Raw genomic sequence first — 13,157 nt, 5'->3', positions numbered from 1 at the left:
TAATATTGTATTAATATATATCAATATTATATAATATTAATTTTATATTTTATATTATTGTGATTATGATAATTAACATTATATAATATTAATGTATATTAATATAGCAGTTAGTATTATCATTCAATAATGATAATATAATATGCTGTCAACATTAGCATGATACATTGTAATAATGTACACCAAGAAAAGTCTCCTTAATGGTTGCATTTATCTTAATTAAATTTATTCTTAGGTTTTATCTTAAGTTTTGTATTATAGGACAGAATTTGGAAAATATGCCATTTACTGCCAGAGATGTGTAGAAAGAACACAACAGAATGGAGATCGAGAAGCAAGACCCTCAAGAATGGAGATTCTTTCCACCCTTCTTCGAAACCCATATCATCATTCTTTGCCCTTCAGTATTCCTGTGCACTTCATGAATGGAATATATCAGGTAGATTAGATTTTCTACCCAATGAACACATGCTTAGCCCAGAATCCTGTGTATAACCTCTGTGGTGTTGAGAGGTGGGATTGTTACCCTACTTCTGTCAGCAGCTGGCAATAATAAACATGCAAATATATTAGATTTTCTGTCAGGACAGTTGAGTTTTGAAACAGGTTTGCTAAAAAAGGATGCACACTAAAAAGTCCATATTGAATGAAATAAGGGAGGATTTTCATTACCATTATAATTCTGATGGAGAAAAGCAAAAGTACTTCGGTTGAGGGCTTCCCCCAGCAGTGTACCAGCTAGGTGAGGAAATGATTCCTGACATGGGATGTGTACAGGTTTAGTCCCTTTAAAGTCTCCACATCTTAGTAATTCTCTGGGAAAACTGTCCAGGCCTTCCAACTCATGTCTAGGTGATTGCCTATTAACTGAAGCAAACATATTCCAAAGCTGGCAATTAGTCTTTGTAACTCGAAGCCTTTTATCATGGAATTCAGATACTTAACTGCATATTAAAGAAACAAAAATTAAATGCTTAAAAGTGTTCATATGTTTAAGTGTATTTCTTTTTTGTTCTTTTTTTCCCTTTGCTTAAAGATTACATACTGTTCTGTGGTTCCTAATGGGCCAGCATAATATCTCTGCAAGAGGTTTATAGCTGTCAAATGGTCTTTCTATTTTGAATTCATGTCTGTTGGCTGAAGCCAGGAATTCTTATGTCAGGCTAATGACTAAGATGACATTAATTTTCTCCAGTGGAACTTTGAAAAAAAGTTAAAGCACCTAGATAAATATATGTTATCATTAATCATGCATCAGGTATGCCCTGTTTCCCCCCTGAAATCTAGGTTTGAAATGTGTGTACCTTTTTATTAAGAGGAGGACTATGTTGTTTCTATTTAGGTAGTTGGATTTGATGCATCCACCACAGTGGAAGAGTTTTTGAATACTTTGAACCAAGATACAGGGATGAGGAAGCCAGCGCAGTCTGGATTTGCATTGTTCACAGATGATCCTTCCGGCCGGGATTTAGAGCATTGTCTTCAAGGAAACATCAAGGTAAAACCAACTCCTTTTAAGGAAGCAGACCCAGCAAACAGTAAAGAAGTTATTCTGCTATTTGCAAAAAGTTGGCTTCCTTGCAGCCAAGGAATTCTGAATAAAATCTGTGCACACATACATTGTTATTGTTGTTTAGTTGCTAAGTCATGTCTAACTTTCTGTGACCCTACAGACTGTAGCCCACCAGGTTCTTCTGTCCATGGGATTTTCCAGGCAAGAATACTGGAGTGGGTTGCCATTTCCTACTGCAGGGGATATTCCCGACCCAGAGATCAAACCCACATCTCCTGCATTGGCAGGCAGATTTTTTTACCACTGAGCCACCAGGGAAACCTCTCACACACATACATCCTACATGTTAAAGAGAGGAAGAGGATTAATAATAGTAATAATACCCTAAATATTAAGGTAGAAAGAGTGGAGGTATGGAAGCTCTATTAAAATGGCTTTCCATTTTATTCTTTCACTCAGCGGTATCCATTTAACTGTATATTGTGTCCCAGGCTTCCTGGGTAGCACAGTGGTGAAGAATCTGCCTGTCAATGCAGGGGACACAAGAGATGCAGGTTTGATCTCTGAGTCAGGAAGATCCTCTGGAGTAGTAAATGACAACCCACTCCAGTATTCTTTCCTGGAAAATTCCACAGACAGAGGAGCCTGGCAGGCTACAGTCCATAGGGTTGCCAAAAGTTGGACACGACTGTGCACTCACACACACACACTGGGTCCCAGGAGCTGGAGCAGACCCTTTGGGGAATATAGGGAAGGAACAGAAATATTCCCTGTGCATAGTGAATTTCTAATCTGCTTAGGGACGAGTAGCCTTATACATTGATAACCTTAAAATTGAAAATGATAAATAGTTTAAGAATGTGGTAAACATTCTACAGAGGAAAAGATTACATTCAGTGGAAATTAGGGAAGAGCTCAGCTGGACTTTGACTGGTAGAAAACGCACCAGGCTTCCCTGGTGGCTCAGATGGTAAAGAAACTGCCCGCAATGCGGGAGACCCAGGTTCGGTCCCTAGGTCGGGAAGATCCCCTGGAGAAGGAAATGGCAACCCACTCCAGTATTCTTGCGTGGAGAATCCCATGGACTGAAGCCATCCATGGGATTGCAAGGAGTCAGACATGACTAAGCAACTAACACACACAAGAAAATGCACCTGTGGAAATAAAGAAGCGATTCCAGACATAGGGAAGATCATGAGCAAAGACAGAGAACTGGAAGATTCTTTAAAAATGTTTTCTAGGTCATAGTAAAATAGCTTTAATGAAGTTTCCATCTAGCGATGGCAACGATTAAAAACATAGGATACAGAACCGTAAGGAACCTGAGAGAAATAACCCACTTATTTTGCAAATGAGGAAACCGAGACCTAGAATGAAAAATAATTTATGGCAAATAAATAGCTGGAACCAGGTCTGCATCCTCTTACTTGACATGGTCCTTATTGCTCTTGGGAATAAGTACCTTTTTATGGAGTAAAGGTACTTCTCTGATTTGGAGATGAAATATTTGGAGCAAAGCAAAGGATGCACCCGTGAGTTTAGAGCATATAAAACATCAGTACTTTCATTTCACTCCCAAAGCCTAGCTCCATTTGCAGAATGATCTGTTGGATCTCCATGGGTTAAATATGCAATATGTTAAAACTCATACTTAGTTCTTTATGAGTGCTTGTCAGAAGATGGGATTTGCACCCCACTCCCACCTGTTTCTTCAGCTGCATTTTGAGGCATCTAGATAAATGAATGTCTTTTTCTTTGCAGTTTCAAGTATATCCTGTTCAGATCAACAATTCCAAATGTAAATTTTTGAGACAGACATTCCTTGAATACTTTTAATAATTGATCAAGAAGATAAACTAGTATTTTTGGTTGACTTGAGCTGAGTAAATATTAGGGGCTTTGGTGAATAATTGCTTACACCATAATTTTAAAAACTTTTATTTATAATTCTGTAAATAACAAGATTTTTTAAATTTATGTTGTTCCTGAAGAATTTTTGTTCTTTCCCCAAGAACCTTAACATTATATTTCAGATTTCTTTGGTATAACTTCAGCTATTCCAATCTTTTTAAACTCAGAAGGCGGAAAAGTTGCTTTTCGGTGACTAAATCATGAAAAAATTCCTGGAATCTTCTTGTTTCCAGTCTCATGCAATCCTTCATTAAGTTTCCTTTTTGAGTAAAAAATTCATGGCCATCGTCCAAAGTTAATGTGTGTCCAAAAGGATAAGAGGACCAAAGAGTGATTTATAATTAAATTCGAAACTCAGAGCTGCAGAAGCTTAAAACAGAAAGCTTCAGTCCATTTGGTTTGATTGCATTAATTGAAAATTTTCAGTTTGTAGACATGCTTGTCTTCAAAAAATACCCAATGTAAAAAACATTATGAATCTCCATTTTCTACTTCCCTTCTAGATTTGTGACATTATATCTAAATGGGAACAGGCTTCTAAAGAACAGCAGCCTGGGAAATGGGAAGGTACGAGAACTGTTCGTCTCACTTATAAAAACAGGTGTGTAATTACATCGCCAAGTGCCAAAGTAAGAGTATACACTTATTTTCAAATCATGCACCTAAAATTTAGTTTCCTGTTTAATAGCTTAAAAGTTATATTTATTTATATGTTTTCCTAAAATGGTAGCTCTATTTCTGTAGAAAGAAACTGTCACCTAAAATTTTGTCTCTAATTGTAGTCTTTTAATATGAATAATTATATTTTATAAAAATATGTGTTTGGACAAAGATTAGAAGAAAACTATAAGGAAAAAAGTAGTTGCTCTCTTAGGGTAGTTGATAACAGTTTTTCACTTTCAAAATTTCGTTTAACACTAATGTTACATTTTTTCCATAAGACTGAGTATTCAAATATCCTACTGCAGATATGTAATAAGAATCGTTTGTTTACCCAAGTCTTTTAGAAGTGGTATGTTCATATTCATTCAGTCTTGTTCTTTCATATTCTCTCTTCCTTTGTATTTATTGAGCTTCATCTATAAGCCCAGCACTTAGCTGGATGCTTTGGATGAAATGATAATAAACACACACACAATCCCTGATCTTTTGGAATTTACAGGCTAGTGAGGAAGATGGTTGCTAATTTTTCTCTGAAAGAAAAGCGCATGGCTGTGTGAGAGCACTTAACAAGAATCCTGTCCTAGACTGGAGACTTTGGGAGGCTTCTTTGAGGAAATGATGCTTATGTCAAGGTCAGAAGGAGGCTGAGAGTGAAAGCATTGAAACGGGTAGAAAAGGATGTACAAAGCCTGTAGAGGGAGGCTGAGCAGTGTTTCGGGAACTGGGAAAGAGCTGGTAGGACTGGAGCACATACTTGCTCAACAAATAAAATTTATTTTAGTATTTATTTATTTATTTTTGGCTGTGCCGGTCTTTGTTGCTCTGCAAGGACTTTCTCTAGTTGCAGCAAGCAGGGGCCACTCTCTAGTTGCGATACACAGGTTTCTCATTGTGATGGCTTCTCTTGCTGCAAAGCATAGGCTCTAGAACACATGGGCTCAGTAGTTGTGGTGCATGGGCTTAGTTGCCTCTTGACATGTGGGATCTACCCAGACCAGGGTTCACACCTATGTGTCCGGCATTGGCGGGTGGATTCTTAACCACTGGACCACCAGAGAAGCCCACAACAGGTACAGTTTTAATAGACTTTAGCATATGGTCAGAAACGAGAGTTTTCTTTATTCTTTAAAAAAACAAAAAAACAAAAAAAACCACGCTTCTTTTCTTCCATGTATGAGCAGAAGGTGGTATTTAATATACAGTGTTCACTGACCAGGTCATATTAACTGTAGAACAACAACAAAAACAAAAAATGTATTTTGCTTCTTTTATTTGACTCTTATACTTCATAAAATAAGGGATCTAAGCTATCAGAGTAAGAGCCTGGTAGAATTATCGCTGTAGACTTGACTTTAAAATTTTTAGAGGCCTACTTTTGGAGTATGTTCCTAGCTCTGATATTGGGATGTAAGAAGTAAAGGTACTATATAACAGAAAGAATGTAACAGCCTTTGATCCAGTTCAGGATCTCTTTTTCTGATCATTTATCCCAGAGAAATACCCACATAAGTGGGCAAGAGTATTCCAGTAATTTTTATAACAATGAAAAATAAATGTGTTAAGTGACACATGTTTATTAGTAGGAGAATGGTTAAATAAATATTGTGCATTCATACTGTGGATTCCTCTCATACACTCAGCCACTAAAAGGCCACCACTGTTTGAACAGACCCCTTGGATCTGAGTAAAAGGTCCAGGTGGCAGTAGTAATAAAGAACCCACCTGCCAATGCAGGAGACCTAAGAGATACAGGTTCAGTCCTTGGGTCGGGAAGATCCCCTGGAGAAGGGAATGGCAACCCACTCCAGTATTCTTGCCTAGACAACCCCATGGACAGAGGAGCCTGGCTGGCTAAGGTCCATAGGGTCGCAAAGAGTTGGGCATGTATGCAGATCAGGAAGCAACAGTTAGAACTGGACATGAAACAACAGACTGGTTCCAAATAAGAAAAGGAGTACGTCAAGGCTGTATATTGTCACCCTGCTTATTTAACTTATATGCACAGTACATGATGAGAAACGCTGGGCTGGAGGAAGCACAAGCTGGAATCAAGATTGCCAGGAGAAATATCAATAACCTCAGATATGCAGATGACACCACCCTTATAGCAGAAAGTGAAGAAGAACTAAAGAGCCTCTTGATGAAAGTGAAAGAGAAGAGTGAAAAAGTTGGCTTGAAGCTCAACATTCAGAAAACTAAGATCATGGCATCTGGTCCCATCATTTTATGGCAAATAGATGGGCAAACAGTGAAAACAGTGGCTGACTTTATTTTTCTGGGCTCCAAAATCACAGCAGATGGTGACTGCAGCCATGAAATTAAAAGACACTTACTCCTTGGAAGGAAAGTTATGACCAACCTAGATAACGTATTAAAAAGCAGAGACATTACTTTGCTAACAAAGATCCGTCTAGTCAAGGCTATGGTTTTTCCAGTAGTCACGTATGGATGTGAGAGTTGCACTATAAAGAAAGCTGAGCGCCGAAGAATTGATGCTTTTGAACTGTGGTGTTGGAGAAGACTCTTGAGAGTCCCTTGGACTGCAAGGAGATCCAACCAGTCCATCCTAAAGGAGATCAGTCCTGGGTGTTCATTAGAAGGACTGGTGTTGAAGCTGAAACTCCAATACTTTGGCCACACCTGATGCGAAGAGCTGACTCATTGGAAAAGACCCTGGTGCTGGGAAAGATTGAGGGCAGGAGGAGAAGGGGACGACAGAGGATGAGACGGTTGGATGGCATCATTGACTCGATGGACATGGGTTTGGGTGGACTCCGGGAAATGGTGATGGACAGGGAGGCCTGGCATGCTGCAGTTCATGGGGTTGCAAAGAGATGGACACGACTGAGCAAGTGAACTGAACTGAACTGAAGTGGCTTAGCACATGAGCCACTAGAGCTTCTCTGTTCAGGGATTCATGAGCTGAGTGACTCACAAGAGTTCTGGGTAATGAGACAGTGACTGTTTTGGTATCTAAGGTTTTAAAATCTCATACTCCTAGAGATATGCAGGATTACTTAAGTAGTAGAAATTGAACAGGCTCTAGTCCTGAACCTTCTAGATGATTGTTTTAGTTCTGTGGTCACTGGGAGCTGCTACTGCTGCTGCTAAGTCGCTTCAGTCGTGTCCAACTCTGTGCGACCCCATAGACGGCAGCCCACCAGGCTCCTCCGTCCATGGGATTTTCCAGGCAAGAATACTGGAGTGGGGTGCCATTTCCTTCTCCAGTGCATGAATGGGAAAAGTGAAAGTGAAGTCGCTCAGTCGTGTCCAACTCTTAGTGACCCCATGGCATGTAGCCCACCAGGCTCCTCCGTCCATGGGATTTTCCAGGCAAGGATACTGGAGTGGGGTGCCATTGCCTTCTGGAGTGGGGAGTGGGGAACAGTGATTCTCAAAGTGTGGGTCCCAGACCTGCAGCTTCAGTATCACATGGAAACACATTGAAATGCCCATTATTTGGTCCCACTTCAGACCTATTGAATTAGAATCTCTGGGGAAAAGGCCCCAGAGTCTGTGTTTTAACAGTTCTCCAGGTGATTCTTACTCATGCTAAGTTTGGAGAAGCACTGATCCAGAGGTCCATGTTGCTGCCTGTATGTTTTGTGGAAGGAAGCCAGCGCCTGGACCTGACCTGCTTGGTTTTTTTGTGTATTTAGAATAGATTCAGGAATTCTCATTTGGTTTTGTTGGCCCTAAATGGAATTATGTCCATGTTTAAGACTATTGCTAATAATGCATATCTTACGAATGCTGATTACATACTGATTTTGACTATGATGGCCACAGTTGGAACCAAAGTTAAATGAATGAAATGGAGAAAAGTGGTCTGAAAGAGACATAAGAATAATGTGCCAGCTGTAGCAAACTCCACCAGGAAGGATAAAAGCAGTCATGAATAACACATTGCCTTGTTAGCAAACAAGAAAACAAAACCAATTTCATGACAGTATCTTTGACATCAGAAGAAAAGCAACTCAACTATAAGATTTAATTTCTAACAGGAATCTGAAATGGCTGGGTAGCCACAGCTATGAGAAAGTACTGTTTCTAAATAAATGTGATCATGCTTTGCTTATGTGTATAAATAGCTTAGGAAATGAGCCCTAATGCCCAGTGACACAGTTAGGAGGGGAACTAGCTGTGACCTACCACACAGCTACAGACTTGATTCTTCATCTGTCAAGGAGCACTGTGATAAGCAAAACTAAAGCACCACTTCTCTTTATCATGGAATTTTTATTTATATTTAGTAAGTTATAGAATTTTAATTATTTACAGGTTAAAGATCTAATTAATAGGTTTTGAACTTGTTCTCGTTTGGAAAACTCTTTGGTAATAAAACTATTTGGTAATGTTTAAATTCTTTTCATATTTATTAACAAACCACTTATTTAATTTGGTTTCTTACTGTCTGTGTAAAATTCCAAAATCAAGTCATGTTTTTAACAAAACTAAGCTGGCAAGGGTCTTTCCCTACAGAGAACAGCTCTTCTTTCTCCCCTCTTTGAAACAAAAGTTTATTATCAATAATTCTGTGTTGTTATTTTCTGGAGCATAGTTTAAGGTTCCCATCTCTGCCACCTTTAGTGTACTGTGAGAGCATGTATACTGAGTCCTAAACCAAGAAATCTCTTGACAGGTCACCTAGTTTATCCCATTTCTTCCAGCTGTGTTCACACCAAAAAAAAAAAAGTTTCCTGTATGAAGAGACTCTTGTGAGTCTGAAGACCTCTAGAGAAGAATCATCATCATAGTAGTAGTAATAATAACTACCACCAATATTTATTGAGCACTTAACCGTAGCTTATGGAGAAGGCAATGGCACCCTACTCCAGTACTCTTGCCTGGAAAATCCCGTGGACGGAGGAGCCTGGTAGGCTGCAGTCCATGGGGTCGCTAGGAGTCAGACACAACTGAGCGATTTCACTTTCGCTTTTCACTTTCATGCAATGGAGAAGGAAATGGCAACCCACTCCAGTGTTCTTGCCTGGAGAATCTCAGAGACGGGGGAGCCTGATGGGCGCCGTCTATGGGGTCATAGAGTCGCACACGACTGAAGCGACTTAGCAGCAGCAGCAACAGTGGTAACCGTAGCTGAAACTCCAATACTTTGGCCACCTCATGCGAAGAGTTGACTCATTGGAAAAGACCCTAATGCTGGGAAGGATTTGGGGCAGAAGGAGAAGGGGACGACAGAGGATGAGATGGTTGGATGGAATCACCGACTCGATGGACATGGGTTTGGGTAAACTCCGGGAGTTGGTGATGGACAGGGAGGCCTGGCGTGCTGCGATTCATGGGCTCGCAAAGAGTCAGACACGACTGAGTGACTGAACTGAACTGAACTAACCATATAGCAGGCCCTGTGCTGAGCTCTTTATACACATTATCTCATTTAATCCTAACAGCACCTCTCAGTAAGTATTATCATCATCTCCATTTTATAGATATGAGGAAACTGAAGCTTTAGAGAGTTAAACCGTTTACCCAAGGCTACAGAAGGATTTTTCAAGGTTTTTCTGGCAAATAATTTCCATATTTTTCAATTCTCACCACCATTCATTTATCCATTCATGCCATAAACATCTGTCCAGTGTCTGCCAGTGCCAGGTCTTATTGAAGCCCTAGAGATTCAAAAGTGAATAGATGTTTCCTGCCTTCTAGAATCTTACAGCTCATGTCAGACATGAATTCTTAGTAATGTGACTAATGCCGTGGCAGTCACACTCTAGCGGAGCAGTGAAGAACACGGCCTGTGCAGAGAAACTGCTGGATTAGCATCCTGGCTCCCCCACTCACTCTGTGGCCATGAGCAAGTCACTCACCATCTCTGGGCCTCAGGTCCCCTTGACGTGAAATGGAGATGAAAACAGTACCTACTTAGGGTCACCTGAAGGACTAAACATTAGCAGATGTAAAACAGTTGGATCAGGGCCTGCCACACAGTAGATGCTCCAACGATATTCGCTCTTAATGTAAATATAACATGTCTGTGTGCAAGATGTTGTGGGAGCAGAGAGGAAGGCTTCACAGAATGATGACTCCTGAGCGCAGGACTAGAGGTGGTGGCCGTAGAGGCCGGAGGAGAACAGGGAAAGGGGAACAGGTCACAATTGCACGTTTTGTAGTGTTATCAGCAGGCCATGGTGGACAGAGGAATGAAGGAAGGTGAAGGGAGAGTGAAGGCAAGCTGCTTCCTCAATAGGTTTACGTAGTGATGAGAAAGGCAACAGTAGGAAATACATGCTCTGAGGACTGAAATCTGGAGCTGGTTGGAGGCTAGCTAAAGGATTACCCAGCAGTACTGGGAGAGCTCTGCCCCATTTGGAGTGGTGTGTGTTTGCTGATACTGGTCCACATAGTGATGTGGTTTCCATCACATGGTGTTCAGTTTCCTCAATGTCAAGTGAGGACATTTGGGAATGCCCCTGCCGGCCAACGTGTGCCCTCTTGCTGTGATAGAAGCCCCTCTGCTTCTGACCCCTTCAGGGTTGGGGAGCAGTTGGAAGCTAGTCATATTGGGACAGATTTAGATTGTGTTCCCTGGGGCCTTTCCTATTCAAGATCCATGGATTTGATTTTCTGACTTCTTTATCATTTGGGGGACTTGTTAGTTCCTCTCCACATTCTCTCCAAATCCCTGTATAGTTGTTGGAGCCCAAACTGTCCCATTAGGGGCTTGGGCCTATGATTCCTACCAGTTGTGTTCCTATATGTGTGTCTGGAATTGTTTTTCTCTTTTGTGCCCATAGTGCTTCATCTTCCCTTCCCAGGTGCAGTCTTACTGGCATGCCAGAAATGATAGAAGATGCACTTTAGCTCTTCTTGTCTGTAGGCATTTGAACATTTGGTTCTTTTTTCCCTCCTATTGTATTACCAATTCAAACTTTTACTAAGAACCTTCCAGTGGCTACACTTAGCTAAATAAACCCTAGTGCATGATAGTGATGAGTAAGACATAGTTCTTAACTTCAAGTGAAGAAAATATGCTAAGTACAAAAATGTTCACATCCCAGAACCCTTTGCTGACATCATTTTGAATTAAGAATGTATTTCTATTACCCAACCATGTTCTTCTACCAGTTAACAGTTTGCCATCATGCAGACACAGATAATTATTTTTTTCAAGAAACCACTCTGAATGATGGCCCAGGCCAGTGATTCTTAAGCTGGCGTGAACAGAAAGAGTTATCAGAACGATGGGGAGGAAGAGCTTTTCAAAGTACACCTCCCCGTGCTTTCCCTGAGATTCTGACCTGGTGCCCTCTCATTTCTTGCTATTTGAGATAATTACCATGAGAAATTTTGTATCTGATGATAGTGTGTCCTCTCCTTCAAGTGGATGGGGGAAAAAAGGCTGGAAATCCAGTTATAGTTAATTGAGCACATACCTGACAAATTCTGCCATGGTGTTGTCATGACAATATTAAGGTATGTCACCGTGCTGCTTTTCCGCCCCACCGTTGCAGCATTTACAGTGTTTATAGGGCTCTCTGCCTGCTCTGTAGCCTAGAGTCAGAGCCTCAGAAACCTCATATAAAGAAGTGGCACAGGACTTCCCTAGTGGTCCAGTGGTTAAAAATCTTCCTTGCAATACAGAGGACACGGGTTCAATCCCTGGTTGGGGAACCAGGATCCCACACGCCGCAGAGCAACTAAGCTGGTGCACTGCAACTACTGGAGCCCTCGCACTGCAACTAGAGAGACTCCACGTGCCACAAGGCAAGATCCTCATGGTACAAAGAAGATTCTGCATGATGCATCTAAGATCTGACACAGCCAAATAAATAAATAAAATTTAAAAGGACAAAGAAACAGTACAGTGATTAAATACAGAGGATCACTGAATTGATGAAGACCTAGGCGAACAAAAGCCAGATCATATTTCAATAAGTAATAACGATAGCATGTAAACTATATTTGAGATCCTAGGGCTGTTTATCAGAATGTGGCAAAAAAAAGTCAAAACATTTAAATGTGCAATTACTTTTAGATAGATGTACTATCTTTTAGATTCCTGGAGAAAACTGCCCCCATTTGACCATTTGATACTGATTTTTAATTGAAACCTTCATTTCCTATTCTCTGTTATGTCCAACGTGTGTAGGAAAGATCATGAGTGTTTTTAAAATTGGGTTTATACAGCCCACTGGTCTCAGGTCCTTCCTCAGTAGCAGCTAAGATATTTCAGGGCATAAAAATAGCATAGAAGCACCCCTCAACCTCAGCTTCAGAGCAGTTTTTCTCAGTTTGCTGGTAATTGTTATAAAGAATAGAAACAGAGGTCATCAACAGATCGTAATTATCTAAGTTTGTATCACTGAGAGAACTATTGTTAGAACAACCCCATATCAGTCCTCTGGATTTCTCTTTACCTTCTTCTTTTGTAAGTATATCATTTAATGAAAATTTTCCTCTTTTTTTACAGATTATATTTCTCAATGCAAGTTCGAGGAGAGACTGATAGAGAAAAGTTGCTGTTAATGTATCAAACAAATGATCAAATAGTGAATGGACTTTTTCCTCTGAACAGGGACCTGGCATTAGAAATGGCAGCTCTTTTAGCTCAGGTAACTTCCATGTTACGTAGAGCAATATTTTGTAAAGATAAAATACTAATTTCTTCACTGAATTAAACATACTAAAACAATATACCTTTTGTAATTCTTTAAATTCAATTTGCTGTGATTAACACCTTAAGAATTACAGGCATTGTAATTACAGTTTGACTCCCATTGCTGACAATTGCAGTGATGTAGAATGAGACAATGTACCATAAAGAGAACCTAGTTTCTTAATTGTCTTGAAAGTATCCTACTAGGTTTTGCATTTAATAAAGGATTTTGAGTGTTGAGCTATGGGGTTGTGGATGCCTTGCTGAAAATGTTCAGTAACCAAGTAAGATCAGTCTTTTAAAAAGCTAAAACATTTTCTTCTATTGATATTTGCCTGTTATATCAATTAAGATTAAATTAAGATGACTATAAACTGCACATGCAAATTAATAGTGACAATCAAAAAAGAAATATTGGTATTATTTGTCCCTCACATAGAAAGTGTTGGGGCC

The 13,157-nt window shown here is 40.1% G+C and overlaps 1 protein-coding gene across 2 annotated transcripts in view; it reads left to right on the top strand.

Moving 5' to 3' along the window:
* The window catches only part of PLEKHH2 (pleckstrin homology, MyTH4 and FERM domain containing H2), a 108,971-nt gene that overhangs the window by 80,771 nt on the left and 15,043 nt on the right, over positions 1 to 13,157 (top strand). For both annotated transcript variants that reach the window (XM_081591961.1, XM_081591960.1), the window contains 4 exons: positions 262 to 439; positions 1,343 to 1,498; positions 3,928 to 4,025; positions 12,519 to 12,660. In XM_081591961.1, coding sequence (XP_081448087.1) covers positions 262 to 439; positions 1,343 to 1,498; positions 3,928 to 4,025; positions 12,519 to 12,660 — 574 coding nt within the window. The remainder of the gene's footprint in view (positions 1 to 261; positions 440 to 1,342; positions 1,499 to 3,927; positions 4,026 to 12,518; positions 12,661 to 13,157) is intronic.

The sequence above is a fragment of the Giraffa tippelskirchi genome, chromosome 4 (genome assembly GCF_054371585.1).
Source record: "Giraffa tippelskirchi isolate mGirTip1 chromosome 4, T2T-mGirTip1v1.2.pri, whole genome shotgun sequence".
NCBI lineage: Eukaryota > Metazoa > Chordata > Mammalia > Artiodactyla > Giraffidae > Giraffa > Giraffa tippelskirchi.
This window is presented reverse-complemented; position numbering and strand designations above follow the sequence as displayed.